Here is a 22,536-nt window from a genome sequence, read left to right on the forward strand (position 1 = left end):
CCAACATCATGCGCTGAAAGATATTTGGTGCTGAAGTAATTCTGAACAGCAAGCAGTTGAAACAGAAGCCACCAAAATGGGTGATGAATGTGGTCAGCAATCTGGACTTTTCTTCGACTGGAAGTTGCCAAATGTTGCTGTTAGCATTGAGCTTTGAAAACACTGTTCTTACGAGGTTTGATCAGCTGGTTGTCCACCAAGGACGTGGTTGGATGACTTTCACCATGGCTTTATTGAGCTGCATCAAGTTGATGCAGATTCTGGTTGACCCGTTTTGTTTTGGGCCTGGAACCTCTTGGGGACAGTATTCGGTTGGCTGAGCAATGGGGAAGATGACAGTCATTTTGGTCATCTTGTCCAGCTGTTTCTGAAGTTATTTCATGAGAGATTGGACTATTTTCTGTGGCTTGAACAGGCACTGGGGCCTAGCATCCTCATTCAATGTAATTCAGTACGTGGTCCTCCGTCTCTCCAATCTGGTAATGAGCTTTGGGAACTCCTTTCTAAATCTGGAACCAGGCTCTTGCTGATACACCTCATCAGTTTCCTGTAGGAGGTCGAGGTCAACATAGGCTCTTTGACTTAAAAGGCAACATTCTATGTTGTGGACGACAAGCAAGGTCTCCGGTTTCTTTTGTCTTTGCACCTGATTATCGACTGAAAAGTATCTTTCATTAGCAGTTTGATGCCCGCTGCTCTACATAGCTGTATTCTGGGTCACCAATGTGTTCTTGTCCAAAATGACAGTAACACTGGCTGCCATATCTAATTAAAGCTGGTGGGGTGACTATTAACAAAGATGTCCACATTCCAGAACTAAATGATTAGCACTGCTGCCTCACAGCGCCAGAGACCAGGGACTGTCTGTGTGGGTTTCCTTCAGGTGCTCTGGTTTCCTCTCACAGTCCAAAGGTGTGCAGGTTAGATGGATTGGCTATGCTAATTTGTTCCTTTGTGTACAAAAGGTAAGGTGGGATTACTGGGATAGGGTGGGGGCATGGGCATAAGTAGGGTGCTCTTTCAGAGGATTTGGTGCAGACTTGAAGGGCTGAGTAGCCTCCTTCTGCTCTGTAATGATTCTATGAAATCCAGGATCTCTCACCTTATCCAAGAAACATTGGTGTGTTTCCACTTTGGGTGGTACTTCAATCTCATAATCATCTTGCCTTCCTCGGTTTAGCTTTGCATAGCTTTCTGAAGTATCCCATATGTTGCAATTAAAAGAGTGCTGGGCATTGATCATGCTTGGGGGTCACTTGGCGCCATAGTGCTGGCTTGGTTGCCCACCTTTTTGTGCATAGTTAGAGATTGTTTCCCTTGGTATGGAGTGTCCCTGCTCCTCTTCTGGTTATCTAGTTGGACAGTTTCTCTCGGTTTTTCTTTGGCTCCTCTAGGTGGATCTCTAACTGTAAACAGATTTCGGATTGCCTGACAATCTGAGTGGCCTTTTCAAGGGTCAAATCTTCCTTTACTTGAAGCATGTCTGAAAGAATATTATCTGCCACTCCAATAACAATTCTGTCTCTTATAAACTCTAATCTCAGGTCAGTGAAGTCACAGCCACACCTTTACGGTGGGGTTCCAGCCAATGAATGTTGTGAATTGCATTAGGTCATTGGGGAGCAGGGTCAATCGTGTCACACCTTTACATCAGTCACAGCCTTCAGCCATTCTGTGCAGCTTATAAATGAAAGAGTAAACGGGTTCTCCTGGTTGTTCAACACATTAATTAAAACTTGATCTCTCCAGGGTTTTATTACTTATCAACTGGTCAGAAAAAAAATTGTTGCAAGGGATAGTGAAAACTTGTGGAAGAAAAATATTTTGCATAGCACTGATTAAAGTGTTGCTATGCAGATTCCTCAGAGGATAACACTGCTGTGGACTGCTATCTGCATGGCCCATGTGCATGGGCTGTGCAGGTAGCAACTGAGGGTGTTGTCTGCCCTTGAGGATCTATGTAGTCTACTTATTGCAGCTTTGAAGGGGTCATGCATGAATTAATTTCTCCCCCAGGGTGTGAACGAGTCTTATACATGTTTACAACCACAATATAGGGTCAGTTCTTTATTTATCTACTTATTAGTGTTTGTTTGGTGAATATTTATTATATTGACAGTGTTTTAAAAGCAATGGCTAGAATTTTCACTTTTTCAGGCAGTGTGTTGCACCAGGCTGGAAAAGCTGCGCCGACTTTCTCCACCAAATTGTTAGTGACATAGAAAGAAAAGCCAAGGGATGGGTTGCCCCACCAACAATTTAGATTTTTAAAGATCGGCGTGCCATTTTAATAAAACGTTCAGGTGCATGCCATGGGAGACCAATCAAAGGCCCATAATTAGTTTCAAATTTATTGTGGTGGGTTTCCAGACAATGAATGTTGTGAATTCCGTTAGGTCATTGGGGAGCAGGGTCAATCGCGTCACACCTTTACATCAGCATGAAAGACGATTTGGACATTCCGCAGGATTTCCCATTCCCGTCGCCATTTATGGCAAATGCGAATGAAAGCGCAAAATTCCAGTCAATGTTATAAGGATAAATGTGCAAGAATGAACCAATAAAAATGATGCCCATCTCTCACTAAGATTAATATAGGAATGTTATTAAACCTGTATAATACAGCAGATGATTGCATGGTACATTGAATTTTCATAAAATTAATATTGATGAGTCAAAATTAATTGAGCTATTTCAAGAACTTTTATTATAATCCATTTTAATGCTTTAATAATTTATGATTCAAATGATCAATCCCAAAGATTACTATAAAAAAGTAATAATTTGGATGTATGAATTCTGTTGTGTATTGACTTTGCAATTTATGAACAAAGATGTGGGGCGTCATTCTCCAAACCCCGCCGGGTCGGAGAATGGCAGTTGGCCGCCGTGAATCCCGCCCCTGCCCCCGGCGAAGTCTCCGGTACCGGAGATTGGGTGGGGGCGGGAATCGGGCCGCGCCGGTTGGCGGGACCCCCCGCTCAATTCTCCGCCTCGGATGGGCCAAAGTCCCGCCCAGAAATTGCCTGTCCCGCCGGCGTAAATCAAAGCTGGTATGTACCGGCGGGACCAGGCAGCGTGGGCGGGCTCCGGGGTCCTGGGTGGGGGCGCGGAGCGATCTGACCCCGGGAGGGTGCCCCCAAGGTGGCCTGGCCCGCGATCGGGGCCCACTGATCCGCGGGCGGGCCTGTGCCGTGGGGGCACTCTTTCCCTTCCGCCTCCACCACGGTCTCCACCATGGTGGAGGCGGAAGAGACTCTCCCCACTGCGCATGCGTGGGAAACTGTCGGTGGCCGCTGACGCTTCCGCGCATGCGCCGCATTTCCGCACCAGCTGGCGGGGCAACAAACGCCATTTCCGCCAGCTGGCGGGGCGGAAATCCCTCCGGCGTCGGCCTAGCCCCTCAATGTTGTGGCTCCGCCCCCAAAGATGCGGAGCATTCCGCACCTTTGGGCCGGTGCGATGCCCGTCTGATTGGCGCCATTTTTGGCGCCAGTCGGCGGACATCGCGCCGTTGGGGGAGAATTTCGCCCGTGAACTCCGGAGACTAAATTGTGAGCACATTTTGGGCGGGATTCTCCGACCCCCGCCGGGTCGGAGAATTGCTGGGGGGGGCGGAATGAATACCACCCCCGCCGGCTACCGAATTCTCCAGCGCCGGGGATTTAGCGGGGTGAGAATCTCGCCGCGTCGGTCAGCGGCCGCTAGCAGCAGCCCCCCCCGGTGACTCTCCGGCCCGCGATGGGTCGAGTGGTCATCCGTATTCGGCCAGTCCCGCCGGCGTATATTATACCAGGTATTTGCTGGCAGGACCTGGCTGTGCGAGCGGCCTCAGGGGTCATCGGGTGGGTGCGGGGGGGATCTGGCCCCGTGAGGTGCCCTCATGGTGGCCTGGCCCGCGATCAGTGCCCACCGATCCGCGGGCAGGCCTGTGCCGTGTGGGCACTCTATTCTTCCTTGTCGGCCGCTGTGGTCCTCCGCGATGGCTGATGTGGAGATGAACCCCCCCCTGTGCATGCGCTGGGATGACACCAGCACACACTGGCACTCCCGCGCATGCGCCAACTCGCGCCGGCCGGCGGAGGCCCTTCGGCGCCTGTTGGCGTGGCGCCAAGCCCCTTCCCCGCCAGCAGGCACGGCCCAAACCACTCCGGTGCCGGCCTAGCCCCTGAAGGTACAGAGGATTCCGCACCTCTGGGGTGGCCCGTCGCCGGAGTGGTTCATGGCACTCCTTCCCGCCGGAGTTTCCCGCCCCGTCGATTCCCGCAGAATCCCGCCCTTTATTACCATATTGATCATGTTAATTCTCTCATGAAATTATACCTCTGCAAATGGTGCCGTCACCTTCATACCCATCTTTACAGGAACATGTGTAGGATCCATCTGTATTGTTACATTTTCCAGCACGCCGGTCACAATTGTGAATGTCAGTGGAACATTCATCCACATCTGAATCAGAAAGAAAGGTCTTAGACATTTTAAAATGATAACATGAAAAGAGTCTGTTTTATATTATCTATTAATAAAAGCAACAAAATGTAACCATCTAAAAGTACTTGTTCTATGTCAAAACTATCTATATAACATGTAGATGGTGATGTTTGTTAGGTGAATTGGACATTCTGCATTCTCCCTCTGTATACCCGAACAGGCCGCACAGTGTGGCGACTCGGGGATTTTCACAGTAACTTCATTGCAGTGTTGATGCAAGCTTCTTTGTGACAAAAAAATTATTAAAACTAAATTAACATATATGGTAGTAATCATTGTGTGATGTGCTAAAGCAATCAAATTTGTTTCTGTGTTAAGCTGCTTTCAGACAGAAACAAACTGAAAATAAACTTTTGCAAAGTACCAGTTTTCTATTTCATTCCCTTCAGATCTAATCACACTCTAATGGGATCTGATGCTGAACAGATAGATCAGTGGCAAGTGTATTAAGCTACATTTCCTTCTCTTGCAACACCAGCAGCAATAGCCTCTTTTCTGACCCAAATGATGGAGCTGGTTTTGGCAACTCATCCATTCCAAATCCTGGATCCAAATAAAACTTTCTGATAGAGTGGTCTCACTGGATATGTTCTATTTCTCCCAGGCTCCATTGCAATTCTGCCCCATTTGGACCAAACCTTTAAATTCTGGGTGACAGGGAACTATAGGTGCACCTTCCACCCACCTCTTAAACAAAGAGGAATGTTGAGTTACCAAACTTACATGGAAAATTCTTCCAATTACGCCCTGTAAAGCCTTCAAAGAACTTGTACCATTTGGGCCTGGAATATGAATCCATTTGAGGCATTCTGATTGCTCTAAATCATTTGTTAATTAATTGTTAATGAACTAAATTCAAGAGGATTTCCAATTGGGAGCGGAGAGGATTTCCAATTGGGAGCTGAAGATGTTGCTGTTGTTAATCCTTGGCTAATTTGGACCTTTGAATGATGACACTCACCTCTGAAGGATGGATTGATTTGGACAGCTGGCACTGATTCATTCTTGCAAATACCAGTTGGAATCCCCACCCATGAAAATGACCTAACTCAAGGTCACCAATCTTGGGCGAGAGGGCTCTGCTCCACTGTACTCACACCAGTCAACATTAATCAGAGGAATTTTCAGCTGATTATCAATGAACACCATTTGATAGCCTCACAACAAATTATAGATAGACTTTAATTATTTGTTCAACAATTAGGAGGACAAATAATTAGGAGGGCAACAATTCTCATACCTGGTAAAACTACATATCAGCCAATTATTGAGTTGCTTTGATATAATTCTCATTTTCTGATTCTTTGCATCTCCATGATTTTGTTTCCTTGGCTTTAGTATTAAACCAAAATGAATGAAGTGAAATACATCGTACCTGTATTGCAGTCTTTGCCTTTCCAATTGATTTGGCATGTGCAAATATAGTAATTAATGAGGTTCTGGCAGAACCCATTATGTTGGCATGGCTTCCTCGCACAGTTATTAATTACTGTATTTAACAAGGGAAAAGTTAATCAGACTCTAATACAGTTAGGGGAGTGTTACAATTAAATTTTCTTCAAATTACTTTTCATCATGACACAACATGATGACCGGTCCACCCGCAGCTGGGTCAATCCCAGCGGTTGTAGGATGTGGCCTTGAAAAGGTCCCCAATTAGCTACTTTGGTACCTCAAATAGGAGTGGGACAGGAAACTTGACCACAGGCCTTTCTGCCCGGAACGCAATTTGGATGGAGGCAAGAGGTCGCAGGGTTTAGGTAGGTCACCATCCCGCGTAAGGATCTGCCCTTCGTGCTTCCAAACCCACCATCAGTGAGAGCACAAAATTTTGGCCACGGTGTGAATGCGAAATTGGGGTAATGTTCGCTTTTATCGGAATTGGATTATAGAATAATTGATAGCCCGACTTGAAAAGATATATGTTGGTTGCTTCCTCCCTTTCTCCGCATCATGCTTGTCTCATAACTGGGCTATAATTGCTAAGTAGCACGACAAAAGGTGGGAATGCAAGCCATGAGGAGGATACAGCTGAGGGAATTCCTGAGCTGACCCTACAACAATGGAGGGGCAATATTATATTTCAAAGTATTTCAAGTGGATGCTCAGTTGTTAAGTGTTTTCATGGCAATGTCTAAAAGAGTTTGGGTTTTTAAAGGAATTATGGCATCTGGGGATAATGCAGGAAGATGGAGTTGGCCAGTGATGATCTCACTGAACAATGGAACTTCAGTTCCTACTTCTTATGTTCTTTTGCTCTTAAGCTATAATGGTATGTAACATAGTAGTGAATGTGCCTGCTGCCCTTGTCCTTAAGGTAGTTGAGGTAGTGTTGTTAAAGAAGCCTTGCTAAGTTTCTGCAGCACATCTTATCGATGAAACAGACATTTAGAACTGTGCATCAGTGCTGGAGGGAATGAATGTTTAAGGTTGTGGAAGTGGTTTCTATCAAGTGGGCTGCAGTTTCTGGATGGCGTTGAGATTTGTTTAGTTTGGTTAGAGCTGCACCTCATCCAGGCAAGTGGGGACAATTCCATCACGCTCCTAACTTGTACCTTTTGGTGGTAGATAAGCTATGGGGAGTCAGCAACCAGTGAAAGGCTTTTTAGCTACCATTCTGTTTCTGTTATCTTGAAAACAAAAGTTTTATTTCTGTTAAGTGTGGAGCTGAAGTCTAAGGGTGCCCTCTAAGGAAAGAGAACCCGTGGCTTTATGTTGAATTCTTTTAATTCAGCCTCTCATCAGCTAAATGATTTCCTGAAATCAGGTGATGCAAACTAATGTAACCACTAGGGTTGAGGCCCTTTAAGAGATAGAAGAGGAGGCAGGAAATACTAAAAGTAAAGCTGCCGTAATCCCAGTTGACCATTGGCTGCTTTTCTGCTTTGAGGGGGGAGCTGAATGGTGGTGTTTTAATCCAAGGATCACCACACCTCAGGTGAGGAGCAAGGTTGGGGGGGGGGGGGGGGGGGGGGGGGGGGGGGGGGGGGGGGCTAAAGTCAAATAAAAATATAGTCATGGAGAACATACAAAACCCTCAATCAAATTGTACAATGTGTATTATTCTTCTCTCTATATATTATAATGAACCATTTCTCTAATCCACTAAATGGAAAATTGATACATAACGCACTGTTTTGGCAGAATCGACCAGTATATCCAGGTATACAATCACAGACAAAGTTATTTATGGAGTCTCTGCAGGTGGCTTCATGTAAGCATGGTTGGCTGGAACATTCATCAATATCTGATAAGATAAACAAAATAAAATATACAAAAATATTCACTACTGAAATAAATTTTTAGTTTTGTTTCTACATCAATAGAAAAAGACAATACAAAGAAAAAGGAGTGTAATTATAACTTGGTCAATTCTTTTTAAATTTAAAGTACCCAATTTTTCTTTCTAATTAAGGGGCAATTTAGCATAGCCAATCCACCTACCCTGCACATCTTTTGGGTTGTGAGGGTGAGACCCAGGCAGATGGGGAGAATGTGCAAACTCCACACGGAACTTTAAAGAGATTCATATGTTTGTATGTGCATATCAAGTGCAGATAATTTTATTTGACTGTCACTGGATTGTTCCCAAATGCTGAATTCTTAGTATGCTTGTAGTATGGCAGGATCGTGAATCATGATGGCCGGTATTTCCAGCCCCTCGCCATTGGTTCTCTCGCGTGTCCCCATTCACATCAGCAGGACAGCTTGACGAGCTGGAAAATTCTGGCCATGGTCTTTAAAAAAGTTAAGAATGTACTGCTTACTAGTTTCACAGTTCCTTCCTGTAAAGCCTCCGTAACATTGGCATTGGTAACTTCCTCGAATGTTCAAACATGTTCCATTCATACATGGATTCGTCAAACATTCATTGACATCTAAAAACAAGTCACAATTAGTATCCATGTAGCAAATCTAATACTATTTAAAAGTAAAATTCTGTATTATATGTGATTATCAATTGACTCAATAATAATGGTATTTGTACACGTTGTGTTCTATATGTATATAGAGGAAACAATTGGGGGAGGGTGGTAATCTGGGGAGTGGCAATCAAATAGTAGAGGCATTTGCAAACGCAACATGTTGTTCCAATTGGAGCACCACTTTATTAAAGTGGCCACTACCTTTAAATTTCACCCATTAATCACTCTGAGCAGCCTCGAATGCCGGGCTCAAAGCTGACTGGAAACTCAGCCACACCAAATAAAAATGACACCACAAAATCAGTCAAGATTAGGATATTGAGCAGAAGCTAACAATGCACCATTGAGTCAGCTTTGACTTGGAGTCTGCTGAGTTATGCAATATTTATAATTGACATTTCATTTGTAATTTTCTTCCACAAATATCATAATAAAAGTGCAGCCCGGCCAACCACAGTCTTTTGCATGTGTTAGATAGTTAAAAGTGGAAAGTTATCTTCAGCAGGTATTTCATAATGTTACTTATTTCAACCAAAATCCTACTCTGAGGAAGGGAAAAGAAATGTGAAAATCTGTATTTGATATACAGGGTGAGATTTTCAGCCTGCGATCACCATCAGAGAGAACGGTGACATGGGTGGAAAATCTGGAAGTTGTTTTCCCCGATTTTCCCGGCTCCTCGCTGGCGACGTCACGAGGTTCATGCTCCCAAGGGACAGGATTGTCCTTTAAATGGATTGTAATAAATTTTATTATTAACGGACCACCCTGCAATATGATTCACCCCCCCCCCACCACCCCGCTCACAAAATATTCACATCTCACGTCTGCAAGATTTACAACAGCTTTTTAAAAATGAGATTCAGTATGAGAGATCCCTCCATGGGCGCCCAAGCAAGTATAGCAGGCCCCACCCCGCCCCAGGAGAGGGGCGTGTATGGGCACTGCCCCCTGCACAGGTTGGCATTGCCAGGTTGGCAGTGCTGATGGTGCCGGTGCCACCCTGTGCTGGGGCAGTGCCAAGGGTGAGCCCTCTTCGGTGGCCATGGGGGAGGGGATTGGGTTACAATTCAGTTTGGTTGGAGCACCCTTTAAAGATGGTGCCTTGAACTTGGTAGAGTTTGGTACTGGCTCCATCAGGTCCTGACCCGCTAGAGTAACAACATTAACCATTCCCACTCATTTTTTTCTTTAAAGAGTCTCAAGATCTGAGGTGAAAACCAACAAGATGCCAGTTTTCAGTCTGTGCCTGGCACTTTGAAAAAACATTGTAAGATTCCGTCCGCAGTCTCCTCAATGGAATATCTTACCTTCTGAGCATGTTTTTCCAGTCCAGCCAGTTGCACATTCACAGTGAAAGGAACCCTGTGTATTGACACAGGAACCTTTCCCATTGCATGGATTTGATGAGCACTCATTGATATCTGAGGGGAAATTACAACATATGAAAAATATGATGACATTTAAAACAAAACTTATTCATTTTTAACTTTTTTTTGTCCTGTTTCTAATTATTAAAAAATTGCTATGATATGGGCAATGATCACTCAAGCACAAGGTCTATGTGCCTATTCACACACAAGCTCGTTATTGGAAAGAGACTTGACTGATGTCAGAATAGAAAATAATGGATTTCCAGTGCTGGCATGTAGGAGGAAGTCGCACGTTGGGTGGCTCCAGCTCAAGGCTTGACTTTTTGAATTTAATGCCCAGTCCCAGGGACAATTTTACATTAAATAAGTTCAGGAAGACATAAGGAAGGAGGAGGATGTCCAAAAACAAAAAGAAAGCCGCCGTGAAGGGGGCGAATGAAGGTTCGCCGTTGAGCGAAAAGGTCAGCTCGGCAACTGGAAAGATGGCTGAGGCTGGATGGGGCCACACTGTTCACGGCAGAAAAGGTGACCGAGGTCATGGTTTTGCAATTTGAAAAAAAATTTACAAAGCACATGGAGGTGATGAGGAAGGAGATGATGGAGGCATTGAGAGTGCTGGTGGAGGAGGTGATTGCCCCGGTGAAGGCGGTGGTGTCGAGAACATCAGCCGAGGTGCGGGAGCAGGGTGAGAAACTGAAGGGAGTGGAGGAGGCCTTAACGCAACACAGCGATTAGCTCGCCTCGATGGGTGAGGAGCTGCAGAGGATGGTGGAGGCCAACAAAGGTCAGTGAACCAATGTGGAGGAGCTGGGAAACACATCTAGGCAGCAATAGTTGAGGATTGTGGGTCTGCGCGAAAGGGTGGAGAGCTCGAGGCCAACGGCATACTTTGCCGAGGTCTTCGCAGAGCTGTTGGGGGAGGGGGAAGATCTCTGCGAGTACGAACAGGATTAGGCTCATCGGTTGTTGAGGCCTAAACCAAAGGTGAATGAGCCGCCAAATGCAGTGAATATTTATTTCCATAGGAAAGAGTTGGGCAAAGCAGAAGCGGGAGGTGCAGTGGGTTGGAGATAGTTTACGTATATCCCAGACTTAACCGTGGAGATGGGCGGCCGAGTGAGGACAGCACTGTATAACGGCGGTGTGCGGTTTGGCGTCGTGTACCCAGCTAAGTTAAGGGTGACCTACACCTCCAAAGACATTTATTTTGTGACGGTGGAAGTGGCAGAGGTGTTTGTGAAGGCAGAAGGACTGGGGCAGAAGTGAGAAATGGGACTGAAGGTTGGTCTTGGACTGAGGGTCAGGGAGATGGAAGATTGTTTATAGTTCTATTTTTTAATTTAATGTTGTTATTTGTGTTAAATGGGGTGAAGTTGCCCATTTGGATAAGGTAGGGGTTGGGAATTTTTGCAATGACGGTTTTCTGGGGCTTGTGTGTTTGCACTGGGTCTGTTTGCTTGAAGGGAATTTCTTTGTTTTCCTGGGACCATGTGGGGGCAGGGGATTGGAGGGGAGTAGAGCCTGTGCAGGGGCCTCCACACCAGCAAGCTCAAGCTGGCTAGTGAACTGGAGTGTGGTGGGGGAGGGGCTGCAGCCATTGGAGCCTGGTTGAACAGGTTTTGATGGGTTTAGGAGATGTGAAAAGTGGGGGGAAGGGACCGATACTGAGTGAGGTGTTTTCGCGAGGAAGCGGATGAGTGGATTCTGGGGGGGCATGGTCGGGGCAGGGGTTCGATGGCAACAAAGGGATGGGGTGGATCAAGCCCAGAGGGCAGGGGGAAGTATCACAGGCGGTAGTATGGGAGGCCCTGAAGGTGGTAGTGAGGGGGAAGGTGATATTATTTAAGGCCAAGATGGATAAAGAGGAGAGGGAAGAATGTCAAAGGCTGATTGATGCGATGTTGGAGGTGGACAGGAGGTACACAGGAGATGCAGATCCGGCCCTTTTGGACAGAAGGAGGGAGCTACAGGCTTGCTTTGATTGGTTGTCCTTGCGGAAGGCAGTAAGCCAACTGAGGCGAGCGAGGGGAGCAATTTATGAGTGTGGGGAGAATGCTGGAACCTTTCCCAACTTCTGAGGGAGGTGGCGGCGAGGGAAATTGTCCAGGTGCGGGATAGGAGGGGAAAATTCATGGTGGGCCCGGACCAGATTAATAAGGTGTTTGAGGAGTTTTATGAAAATTTGTATAGGTCGGAGCCACCAGGGGAGGATCAGGGGATGCGGGAGTTCCTGGACGGATTTGAGTATCCAAGGTTGAAGGAGGAAAACAGGGCCACACTGGAGCAGTTGGTGGGGGAACAGGAGGCAAAGAAGGTAATTGGGCAGATGCAATCGGGGAAGGTGGCAGGGCCAGATGGGCTTCCAGTGGAGTACTACAAAAAATTGAAGGTCAAATTTGCGCCGCTGTTGATGGAAGTGTTTGAGGAAGCAATGGGGAAGAGGGTGCCAGCACAACATTGGGGCAGGCCTAAATCTCCTTGCTGTTAAAGAAAGACCCGACAGAGTGTGGGTCGAACAGACCGATATTGCGACAGAATGTTGTTGCAAAGATACTGGCGAAGGTACTGGCAGCTTGCTTGGAGGGGGGCTTTGCAAAGGTGATAGGGGAGGGGGTTCATGAAAGGAAGGCAGATATTCTCGAAGATTAGGAGGGTATTAAATGTAATCATGACGCTGGCTGAGGGAAAGGAGACGGAGGTGGTGGTTGCGCCTGACGTGGAAAAGGCATTTTATCGAGTAGAATGGGGGTATTTGATGGCGGTTCTTGAAAGGTTTGGGATCTGGCCGAGATTCACAGAGAAGGTACAGCTATTATATAAGGAACCGAGGGCAAGTATCCGCATAAACAGTATGAGTTCGGGGTACTTTGCACTGCAGCGGGGGACCAGGCAGGGGTGTCCTGTGTCCCCTCTGTTATTTGCATTAGCGACAGAGCCTTTGGCCACCACTTTAAGAAGCTCTGTGGTAGGGAAATCTCTGTAAGCAGATAATTTATTGTTATATATTGTTATATGTATCAGAGCTGAGTGCGTCGATGGGAAACATAATAGTAATAATCTTTATTGTCACAAGTAGGCTTACATTAACACTGCAATGAAGTTACTGTGAAAAGCCCCTAGTTGCCACATCCCGTCGCCTGTTAGGGTACATGGAGGGAGAATTCAGAATGTCTAAATGACCTAACAGCGCGTCTTTCGGGACTTGTGGGAGGAAACCGGAGCACCCGGAGGAAACCCACGCAGACACGGGAAGAATGTGCAGACTTCGCACAGACAGTGACCCAAGTTGGAATCGAACCTGGGAGCCTGGCGCTGTGAAGCAATAGTGCTACCATATTCTCCGAAATTTTGGGTGTTTTTAAGGAAACAAATTAAACCTGAAAAAGAGTGAATATTTTGTGGTGTCCTGGCCGGGAGTGGGTGTGGGGGTGGGAGGACTGCCATTTCACAGGGCAGCAACCCACTTCAGGTATTTCGGGGTGCAGGTGGCGGGTGACAGGGAGGGCTCTGCAGGTACACTTTTACTAGCTTGGTGGGAAGGGTGAAAGCGGATTTGGCAAGGTGGGATAGCCTCACTGGCAGGTTGGGTGCAGGGATTAAAATGAAAGTGTTCCCGTGATTTCTGTTTCTAGTTCTGCTGTTTTTTTGCCAAAGTGGACAAGTCAATCACTTTGTTTATTTAGGGGGGATGGTAGCTAGGATTAGGAAGGTGGTCCTGCAAAGAGGGTGGCAGGCGCGGGGGGGGTGTTGGGTCTCCCGAATTTATATTAATATTGGGTGGCGAATGCCGAAAAGGTGAGGAGTGGGTTGGAAGGGGGGGGAGGTGAGTGAGTTTCACTGGGTTAGAATGGAGGAGCGTCTGTATAAGGGGTCAGGGTTGAGAGTGTTGGTAACAGCGTAGCTCCCAATGACCCCAGGTAAATACTCTGGGAGTCCGGTGGTTGTGGCAACACAGGAGATATGGAGGCAGTTGAGGCAGCATTTTAAGCTTGATCAGGGGAGCTGCCGATTAGGGAGAAGCATAAGTTTGAGCCAAGGAGGCTGGATGGGAGGTTTCGGAGATGGGAGGAGAGGTGGATCAGGATATTAAAAGACAAGCTCCTGGGGGGTGTTTTGCGAGGTTGGAAGAGTTGGGAGGAAAATATGGACTTGGGCAAGGGGAAGGGTTTAGGTACCTGCAGCTCTGGGACTTTGTTAGGAAGGACTTTCAGAGCTTACCGATAATGCCGACTCCCTCATTGTTGGAAGAGGTATTGATAGCAAGAGGAATGGAGAAGGGGGTGGTGTCAGCGATCTATGGGAGGACTTTGGGGGAGGACAGCATATCCATGGAGTGGATCAAAGCCAAGTGGGAGAAAGAGTTGTGGGACGTTATGGAAGATTGTTTGTGGTGTGAGGTGCTCCGGAGGGTGAATGCCTCAACCTCATATGCGAGGTTGGGGCTGATACAGTTGAAGGTCGTGTATAGGGTTTACCTCACGAGGACGAGGAGCCGACTCTTTGAGGGAGTGGACGACACATGTGAGCGTTGTTGGAGGAACCCCACAAACCATGTACATATGTTTTAGGCCTGTCCAAAGCTGGAGAAATATAGGAGGGAGATTTTCAGTGTTACTCGGGGGTAGTGCACGTGAACTTGGAACCAGAGCCCCTAGAAGCCATTCGCAGGGTGTTGGACCGGCCTGGGCTACAGGCGGCTGTGGGGGCAGATATTTTATCCTTTGCCATGCTGATTGCCCGGAGGTGGGTCCTGTTGGGGTGGAGGTCACCTTCCCCACCCTGTACTTCAGCGTGGCGGGGGGAATCTACTTGAATCTCTGACTCTTGAGAAGGTGAAGTTTGAGCTGAGGGGGATGAAGGAAGGGTTGTACAATTCATGGGGACTGTTTATTATACACTTTTGAGAATTGGTTGCCATTGAACAATATGGGGGAGGGGGAAAGGGGAAGTTGGGGTGATTGTTGTTTTTGATTACACGGTTTAATGATTGACTTCATTTTCTTTTTACCTGGAATGTACGGGTGGATGTTCTGGGCTGTATATTGAGTGGAGTGCTGATTTTGTTTGGAGGATTGTTATTGTATTTGTGTTTGTTTCTTTGTCTTTGGTTATTTATTTGATGAAAATGTTGAAAATGAGGAGAATAGAAAGATTTAAGAAAAGGAATAGAAACTAATTTTGTCCTCATTTGACATCCATACAAATATACCAAAATACTTCCAACACATATTGCTAGATAGTGTCCAATTACAAGAACTCCAGCCAACTTTGCCTTTCCATATAATGCTGATGTGAATTATTGGAACTCTCCTACCATTCTGACTGAAATAAGAACATAAGAACTAGGAAAAGGAGCAGGTCTTCTGGCCCTTCGAGCCTGCACCGCCATTCAACGAGATCATGGCTGATCAATGAGTCACACAGAATCGGGATTAAAATGTGTAATGATTGTGTCAGCTTGAAATACTCGCTTGATAAATCTGCTGAGTCACAGGCTGGGATTTTCATGATTCCCCTGCGGCGGGTTTTCCAGTGTCAGAGGAAACTCACCGTTGGCCGCTGGCAGCATTTTCCGTTCCTGTTGAAGTCAATGGCTTTTAGCATAGCGTAGCCGTGCCACCGGGGAACCTGCTGCCTGGGACTGCCTTTGGCGGGACTGGGCCTGAAAATCCCACCCATTATTTTATTGTATAGTAAATGGGACGTATTGCATAACCTATAGCCTTTGTGTTGTCTTCAGTTTTAAACAATAAGAATCAATAAAAACACTCTGATCAAATATGTGGAACTGTGTTATTGGGTAGAAAGGTTACATTGAAGTAATTCTTGGTTAGGTTAAGTGTTTTGATTTCTGGGATTATTATTCAACCTAGTTTAATTAGAGCAATCATACCATGAAGTACTGAAAAAAAGGACTTGACAAACTAATCTCACTTTACTTTTGATTCCTACTGTGTGTAAACTAACCTTCATCACACTGTATTCCTTTCCAACCAGTCCAACAATTACAACCTTCAGTTTTGATGTCAAAACCATTTACTGGCATTCACAAATTACTATGACCAAGATATTTTGGATGCCAGGGTTTCCTATTCCACCATCTGAAGGGTTGGTGGGGAATACATCTGGTTTCTCTCCTGATAGATGCTGGCAGACCTGCTAATTTTTTCCAGCCTCCTCTGCTCTTGTCCTCACCAACACTGCCTGCCCAGTAACTATTTCACTTCGGAGAAAATCCCACCTTAGCGAACTGCCAGCCAATCAGTCCCTGCAGTGACAGAGCCTGCAGTGGGCAGAAAAGGAGCTTCAAGATAAAATGGAACCTAAGTCCTGGAGAGGGTGGAAAGGTTAGATTTTGGGGTTTCAGGGCAGGAACAGTAGGGAAGGCCGAGGGTACGGATAATGAGGGCTGGAGGTGTCAGGGGAGAGGCCAGAAGAGAAGGGAGGTCGGTCCAGCAGCCACAAAGAGGCAACACCTGAAACATTAGACGGGGGCTTCCGATTGAGACATCACCACCCCTTACTTACCCACCCAGGGATTTGTGTTTTGGGCCTCCCCAGGAAATCCTCCCGCTAACCTAAAAATTGAGGCTGAGCGGGAAACGGACCTTAAGTGGTCAATAATCTCCAGAGAAGAATCTCAATTGGGTAAGGACAAGTGGGCCATCCATGGCCTTGCCCACCCAATGTAAAATTGCTGAAAGCTTGTGCCAGGCGGAAATCCAGTGGAAAGCCCATTCATCCCGTTTCACTCTTTGCCATCAGCCCCCCCCCCCCCCACCCAAAACCTGCCAGCAGGGAAGTGTGAAATTAAGTTGCATGTGATGTTTATATCTTTTCCTTACATTGTAGTGAAATTGAGACTCACCATGGCAACTTTCTTGGTCTCTTTTATCCAATAGATAACCACGTTGGCATGAACATTTATAACTGCCAAGAGTATTTTGACAAATCTGGTCACAATTGTTTAATTCTGAATCACATTCATTGACATCTGAGTAAAGAGAAAAATAATTAATAAAATTTGACACCTGTTTGCAGAATAGAGTAAGGTTGCTTAATAAGATTCTTGTATTCAGATAAATACTGGAACTTTATTACTGTACAAGTTCAATAAATAATCATTATTAGCATTAAGACATTCTCTGTTGACACAGGGAGATCTTTTACAATTAAAACAACAAAAAAATTGTTTTAAAGAATATTCAAAGTATTTGTTTGTGATTTCATGAATATAAATTAGTAAAAAGAAAATGTCACAAAATATGCTTTGATTTCATTATGCATTGACACTACGTTCCTACATTCATAAACGTTCTGTAAGTTATGCCAATCACCATTCTTTTCTATACATTAACAATTTTATCACAACATCATTTCACACTTTTTAATATGACTCAAACTAAAATATCATATGTAATACTTAAGGTGTGTCTTTTGAAAAGGAATGCTAAAATAATTTATTCATATAAACAATGGTTATGTCTGGGTACGTTTAGTATTGCTAGTATAGGGCAAATTGTACGAGTTATTCCTGTGAGTACCACTTTGCTAACTACTAATGAAAACGGATTTCTATATTATTTTTACTGAATGTAATTTTTAGAGAAGTCTTCATATAGTTAAGAGCTACAAATATCAAATGTATGATTTTACCTGTGGAATGCATGAAACATGGAGAAAGCTTTGGTCAGTTGTCCTAACTGATGTAATGAATTTTAATTGCAACAGGCATTGATCAAATATAAAAATAGTATTACTAAAGAGATCTCTACAGTTTTGCATCATAATTACTGACAAAGGCTGTTCCTTAAAAACATTTAATATTTCAGGTATTTCTATTGCATTTTGACATCTCGATATTCATTGTATTGATCAATTGTCCTCCTGCAATTATGATTGTTAATCTGAATAAGAGTTATTCACTAACTTGCTGATACTTACTACATGGGTATTACTGCAATATAGAAATGGCTGGTGAAACTATCCAGCATTTTAAAGCTTTATTTGGATATCTGGGACTATACATTCCCAGAGAATGGGAAGTATTAAAAATGATATAAACTTCATATATCTTCCCTAATTATTAATGATTATTAGACTACACAGTCATTTGGGGCACACAAGTGAAAAAATACTAGGACACTCTTATCAGAGATTCTCTCATTAAGATTGAACAATTGATTCATAGAATAAACTAAGGTTCACTTTTGATGTCAAAAAATATCCTGTCTCATAAATTACTATGTGACATTTGTGTTTTCCATATATTTCAGTGAAATTGAAACTCACCATCGCAACTTCGTTTGTCTCCTTGATTCAATAGGTAACCAGACTGACATAAACATTTATAACTACCAAGGGTATTTTGACAAATTTGGTTACATTTGTTTGATTGTGAATTGCATTCATTGACATCTGTGTGAAGAAAGAAGAAATATAATTTGACAGCTGGTTACATCATGGAATAAGATTGTTTTGTAAAATTCCTGCATTCAGATAAATATTAGTGTTTTTCAAATATAATTTCGTGAAACAAAAAAGAAAAAATCAAACCGGCTTCTTGTTTCTTTAAGTCACATGACATATTTGGCAAAAAGAAAGGGTGATTATTCTTTCATATAATTTGTTTCATGCTAGTTAATTCTCCATTTCATTGCACAGGCTGGCATGAATAATACGCCAGCAAGCAGAGAGAAAAAAAACTGGATGTACTGTGATTAATGTAGGAATTTCAGACACTGTATTATATGTATTTGGAGCAGTAAGGGTTAAATGCCTGGGTTCATAGAATTTACAGTGCAGAAGGAGGCCATTCGGCCCATCGAGTCTGCACCGGCCCTTGGAAAGAGCACCCTACTTAAGCCCACGCTTCCACCCTATCCCCGTAACCCAGTAACCCCACCTAACCTTTTGGACACTGAGGGCAATTTAGCAAGGCCAATCCACCTAACCTGCACATCTTTGACTGTGGGAGGAAACCGGAGCAGCCAGAGGAAACTCACACAGACACGGGGAGAACCTGCAGACACCGCACAGACAGTGACCCAAGCTGGGAATCGAACCTGGGACCCTAGAGCTGTGAAGCAACTGTGCGAGCCACTGTGCTGCTCAGCTGGGTTAGTGTGTATGACTGCTGCAGTAGTGTTTTTAAAATCCTGGTTGGAAAGACAGCTAGGCTTTTTGGAGACTGAGCTGCAATACAAGCATCGTAAAAGTTTGGAGTCTTTAAACTTCTGTTTATATCAGGAGGGCTCCCTGGGGAGTAGATAATTGGAGACATTGGATGCAATTGAACGGCCCCGTCACGCCCGACATGGTGACGCGGCGAGGCCCTGAACCTCTCATAAGGTTTACGTCACTCGGGATTCTTCATGAAACCTAACAAGGTCTCCCAGGAGAGATCCAGATTTGCATATTTAAGTGAACAGTTAGCTTCATGTAAACATGTCTACGCCAGAGTATCCCAAACCTGGAATCGAACACTCGCGTCTGGGAGACCTTGCTGTGGCGCCCTTTAGCCACGGATGGTCAGGCTCTGGGCAGGGTAGTACTCTGGCACCCTGATGCCAACTGGGCAATCTAGCAGTGCAACTGGCAGGGTGCCAGGCTGGCAGTGCCAAGGTGCCTGGGTGTCCATGCTGGGGTTTGGTCTAGGGAGTGCCCTGCCCTTATGAATTGGCATGAGGTAGGGGTTCCAGGACTCCTAATCGGTAAATTGGAGAGTTGGGGGGGGGGGGTGTGGTCAGGAGGCCGGGGTGGGGGTGTCTAGAGATCTGTGTGGAACTAAAAATAGCGTCCTGATTTTGTGTAAAAGGAGTTAAGGCAAAGAAAACCTAAAAGGGTGTGGTATAAAACCCTGGACTGGATTAACTCTTAAAATTGGATCAGTTGCATTGTTTAAAAGTGGACTAAGTTTTGCTCAGAGATAGCATTAGAGAATTTTAAAGCGTGTGTGAAAGTGGAGTTCCAGCCATCCATTCACATAATTTCACACTGATTCACTTTCAACCCATGTTCCACAGGCTGTAGTAAAATCTCACAAATCTGAAATCACTTCAGATAGCTTTCTCTCATGATCCATTGCCTTTTCAACTCCCTATGACTTTACTGCAGATCCCTGTTGTAGCACCTTTAACCTCAGACGTCTTGGAAACTTGTCTTCATTTCTCTAGATCCTTAACGGCGTCTCTTCAAACTCTGCACTTATTTACTTAACCATTTACTTATGTACTTAGCCCTCAGTGAGCACAATAGAAACTTAACAAACCCACACACATACAAACACCTTTGTCCAGCATGAATCAAACTGCAGGCTTTACCCTTCGAGGTGCAGAAACATTCTTTCTAATCCAGATCTAAATCCCTTAAAACTACCTTTGTTTTCTGAACAAAGATTTAGATGATGAAATAATCCCCAATATCTATATCATACTCTAACATTCAGGATTAATAATAATCTTTATTAGTGTCACAGGTAGGCTTACATTAACACTTCAATGAAGTTACTGTGAAAATCCCCTAGTTGCTACACTTCGGCGTCTGTTCGGGTACACTGAGGAAGAATTCAGAATGTCCAACACCTAACAAACATATCTTTCACGACTTGTGGGAGGAAACTAGAGCACCCGGAGGGAACCAACGCAGACATGGGGAGAATGTGCAGATGCCTCACAGACAGTGAATCAAGCTGGGAATCGAACCAGGGTCCCTGGCAACAGTGCTAACCACTGTGCTACCATGAGCACATGTGAAGTAAAGGCAGACTTTGTACAATACAAAACAAACTTTACAAAAAATAACAAATGCAATGGAGACAGTGTGCACAGATTTTGCAATATCCATCCAAATGTAGGTAAACACCGTGAGCCAACAAATTTAATTGAAGCTCTCTCTTTCATAAGGGTGTCCAAAACTTTTCAGTTTTGAAGATCAAACCACTGAATTCCTTCAAAGGCCGGTCTGACTCGGACTCCCTCAATGACAGCGCACCGGTTTCAACCTCGTCTTCTGAGTCTCCATTCTTCTTGATTTATCAGTGTGCACGCCAGTCTCTACTAACTGACACAATTTCAGCTCTTCAGTACTTGGCTGGCTTTGCTGAATTTCACTAAGTTAGAATCTTTCCAGCTACACCAAGCTAGAAATGGCTTCTTCTGATGCCTACTCTTCTGACACCTCCCTTTCCAACCCAGAGCCAGTGACCTTCTGCCACCTTCTCAGTTCCCAGGACTTCTTCTGAGCCCCAACTACACAGAGCCAGCTAACAGCAAGGGAGCTTTTTCATGCCAGTAACAGCAACACCTTTTCAGTTTGGCATTTTTGCTTGCTGTAGAAAACTTACTCCCTCAGCAAACACACAGGTAAATTGACAAACTGGAGATTTTTAAGCTCCACCTATCTCCATGGTGAGGTTGACCATATCTTTTTGGCTGTTAACCCCTTAAGTTAACATGGTCCCGGCCTTATACGTATAATAGCCGATAGCTGCCTTGTTGCACGTATCCCATTTTCTAGAGTTAACTTTAATTTGAGCAGAACTAAGAATTACCTCTCAGATATTACTATACACTATATATTTATAACAGTAACACAAATACAGCACAGTTAATAGTTGTCAAAGACACTAGGGCAACAAAATTCACCAAACCTCTGGCTTTCCCAAACTTCAGTGCCTTCCACCTATTCAGACTCTTGTTCAGAGTGTTACAGACAGAAAATCACAAATGTAATATTATGCAGACCTAGGAATAAATGTTTTGTAGCATGAAATATCTATGGGCTAGAAATTGGGTTCTGCCACTTTTTGAGAACCTGGGGCGAGATTCTCCGAACCCCCGCCGGGTCGGAGAATCGCCGGGGGCTGGCGTGAATCCCGCCCAAGCCGGTTGGCAAATTCTCCACCACCGGAGATTTGGCGGGGGCGGGAATCGCGGCGGTTGGTGCCCCCCCCCCCCGCGATTCTCCGGCCCAGATGGGCCGAAGTCCCGCCGCTAAAATGCCTGTCCCGCTGGCGTAGATTAAACCACCTACCTTTACCGGCAGGACAAGGCGGCGCGGGCGGGCTCCGGGGTCCCGGGGGGGGTCGCGGGGCGATCTGGCCCCGGGGGGGTGCCCCCACGGTGGCCTGGCCTGCGATCAGGGCGCACCGATTTGCGGGCAGGCCTGTGCCGTGGGGGCACTCTTTCCCTTCCGCCTTCGCCACGGTCTCCACCATGGCGGAGGCGGAAGAGACTCCCTCCACTGCGCATACGCGGGAATGCCGTCAGCGGCCGCTGACGCTCCCGCGCATGCGCCGCCCGGAGATATAATTTCCGCGCCAGCTGGCGGGGCACCAAAGGCCTTTTCCGCCAGCTGGTGGGGCGGAAATCCGTCCGGCGCGGGCCTAGCCCCTTAAGGTTGGGGCTCGGCCCCCAAAGATGCGGAAATGCGCGATGCCCGACTGATTTGCGCCTTTTTGGGCGCCAGTCGGCGGACATCGCGCCGTTTCCGGAGAATTTCGCCCCATCACAATTCGTAACTTGCCAATGCCCATTCAAGTTGAGATGCGCAGCGTGTAAATTTGGGGCATCAACATGACCTGCATGGCTGCAGTATCTGGCCAGGTAGGTCCCATGCTGCTGGCTTCCTCTTCATGGTGTCAGCTGCCTCTGCACTCAGCAGTGGGGCCCGATAGAATTTCTCAGACATGATGCAGCTTACCTGCCCCTCTTAACAGAAGACTGTGCCTCTTAAAAAGAGGCAGC

The 22,536-nt window shown here is 45.6% G+C and overlaps 1 protein-coding gene across 2 annotated transcripts in view; it reads right to left on the bottom strand.

The window, feature by feature from the left end:
• The window catches only part of LOC140389708 (uncharacterized), a 287,989-nt gene that overhangs the window by 214,129 nt on the left and 51,324 nt on the right, over positions 1 to 22,536 (bottom strand). For both annotated transcript variants that reach the window (XM_072474126.1, XM_072474125.1), the window contains 7 exons: positions 18,083 to 18,208; positions 16,659 to 16,784; positions 9,728 to 9,841; positions 8,259 to 8,369; positions 7,625 to 7,738; positions 5,867 to 5,980; positions 4,324 to 4,449 (listed from right to left, as the gene is read on the bottom strand). In XM_072474126.1, the coding sequence (XP_072330227.1) occupies positions 4,324 to 4,449; positions 5,867 to 5,980; positions 7,625 to 7,738; positions 8,259 to 8,369; positions 9,728 to 9,841; positions 16,659 to 16,784; positions 18,083 to 18,208 (831 nt within the window). The remainder of the gene's footprint in view (positions 1 to 4,323; positions 4,450 to 5,866; positions 5,981 to 7,624; positions 7,739 to 8,258; positions 8,370 to 9,727; positions 9,842 to 16,658; positions 16,785 to 18,082; positions 18,209 to 22,536) is intronic.

Source organism: Scyliorhinus torazame, chromosome 14 (assembly GCF_047496885.1).
Source record: "Scyliorhinus torazame isolate Kashiwa2021f chromosome 14, sScyTor2.1, whole genome shotgun sequence".
Lineage (NCBI taxonomy): Eukaryota > Metazoa > Chordata > Chondrichthyes > Carcharhiniformes > Scyliorhinidae > Scyliorhinus > Scyliorhinus torazame.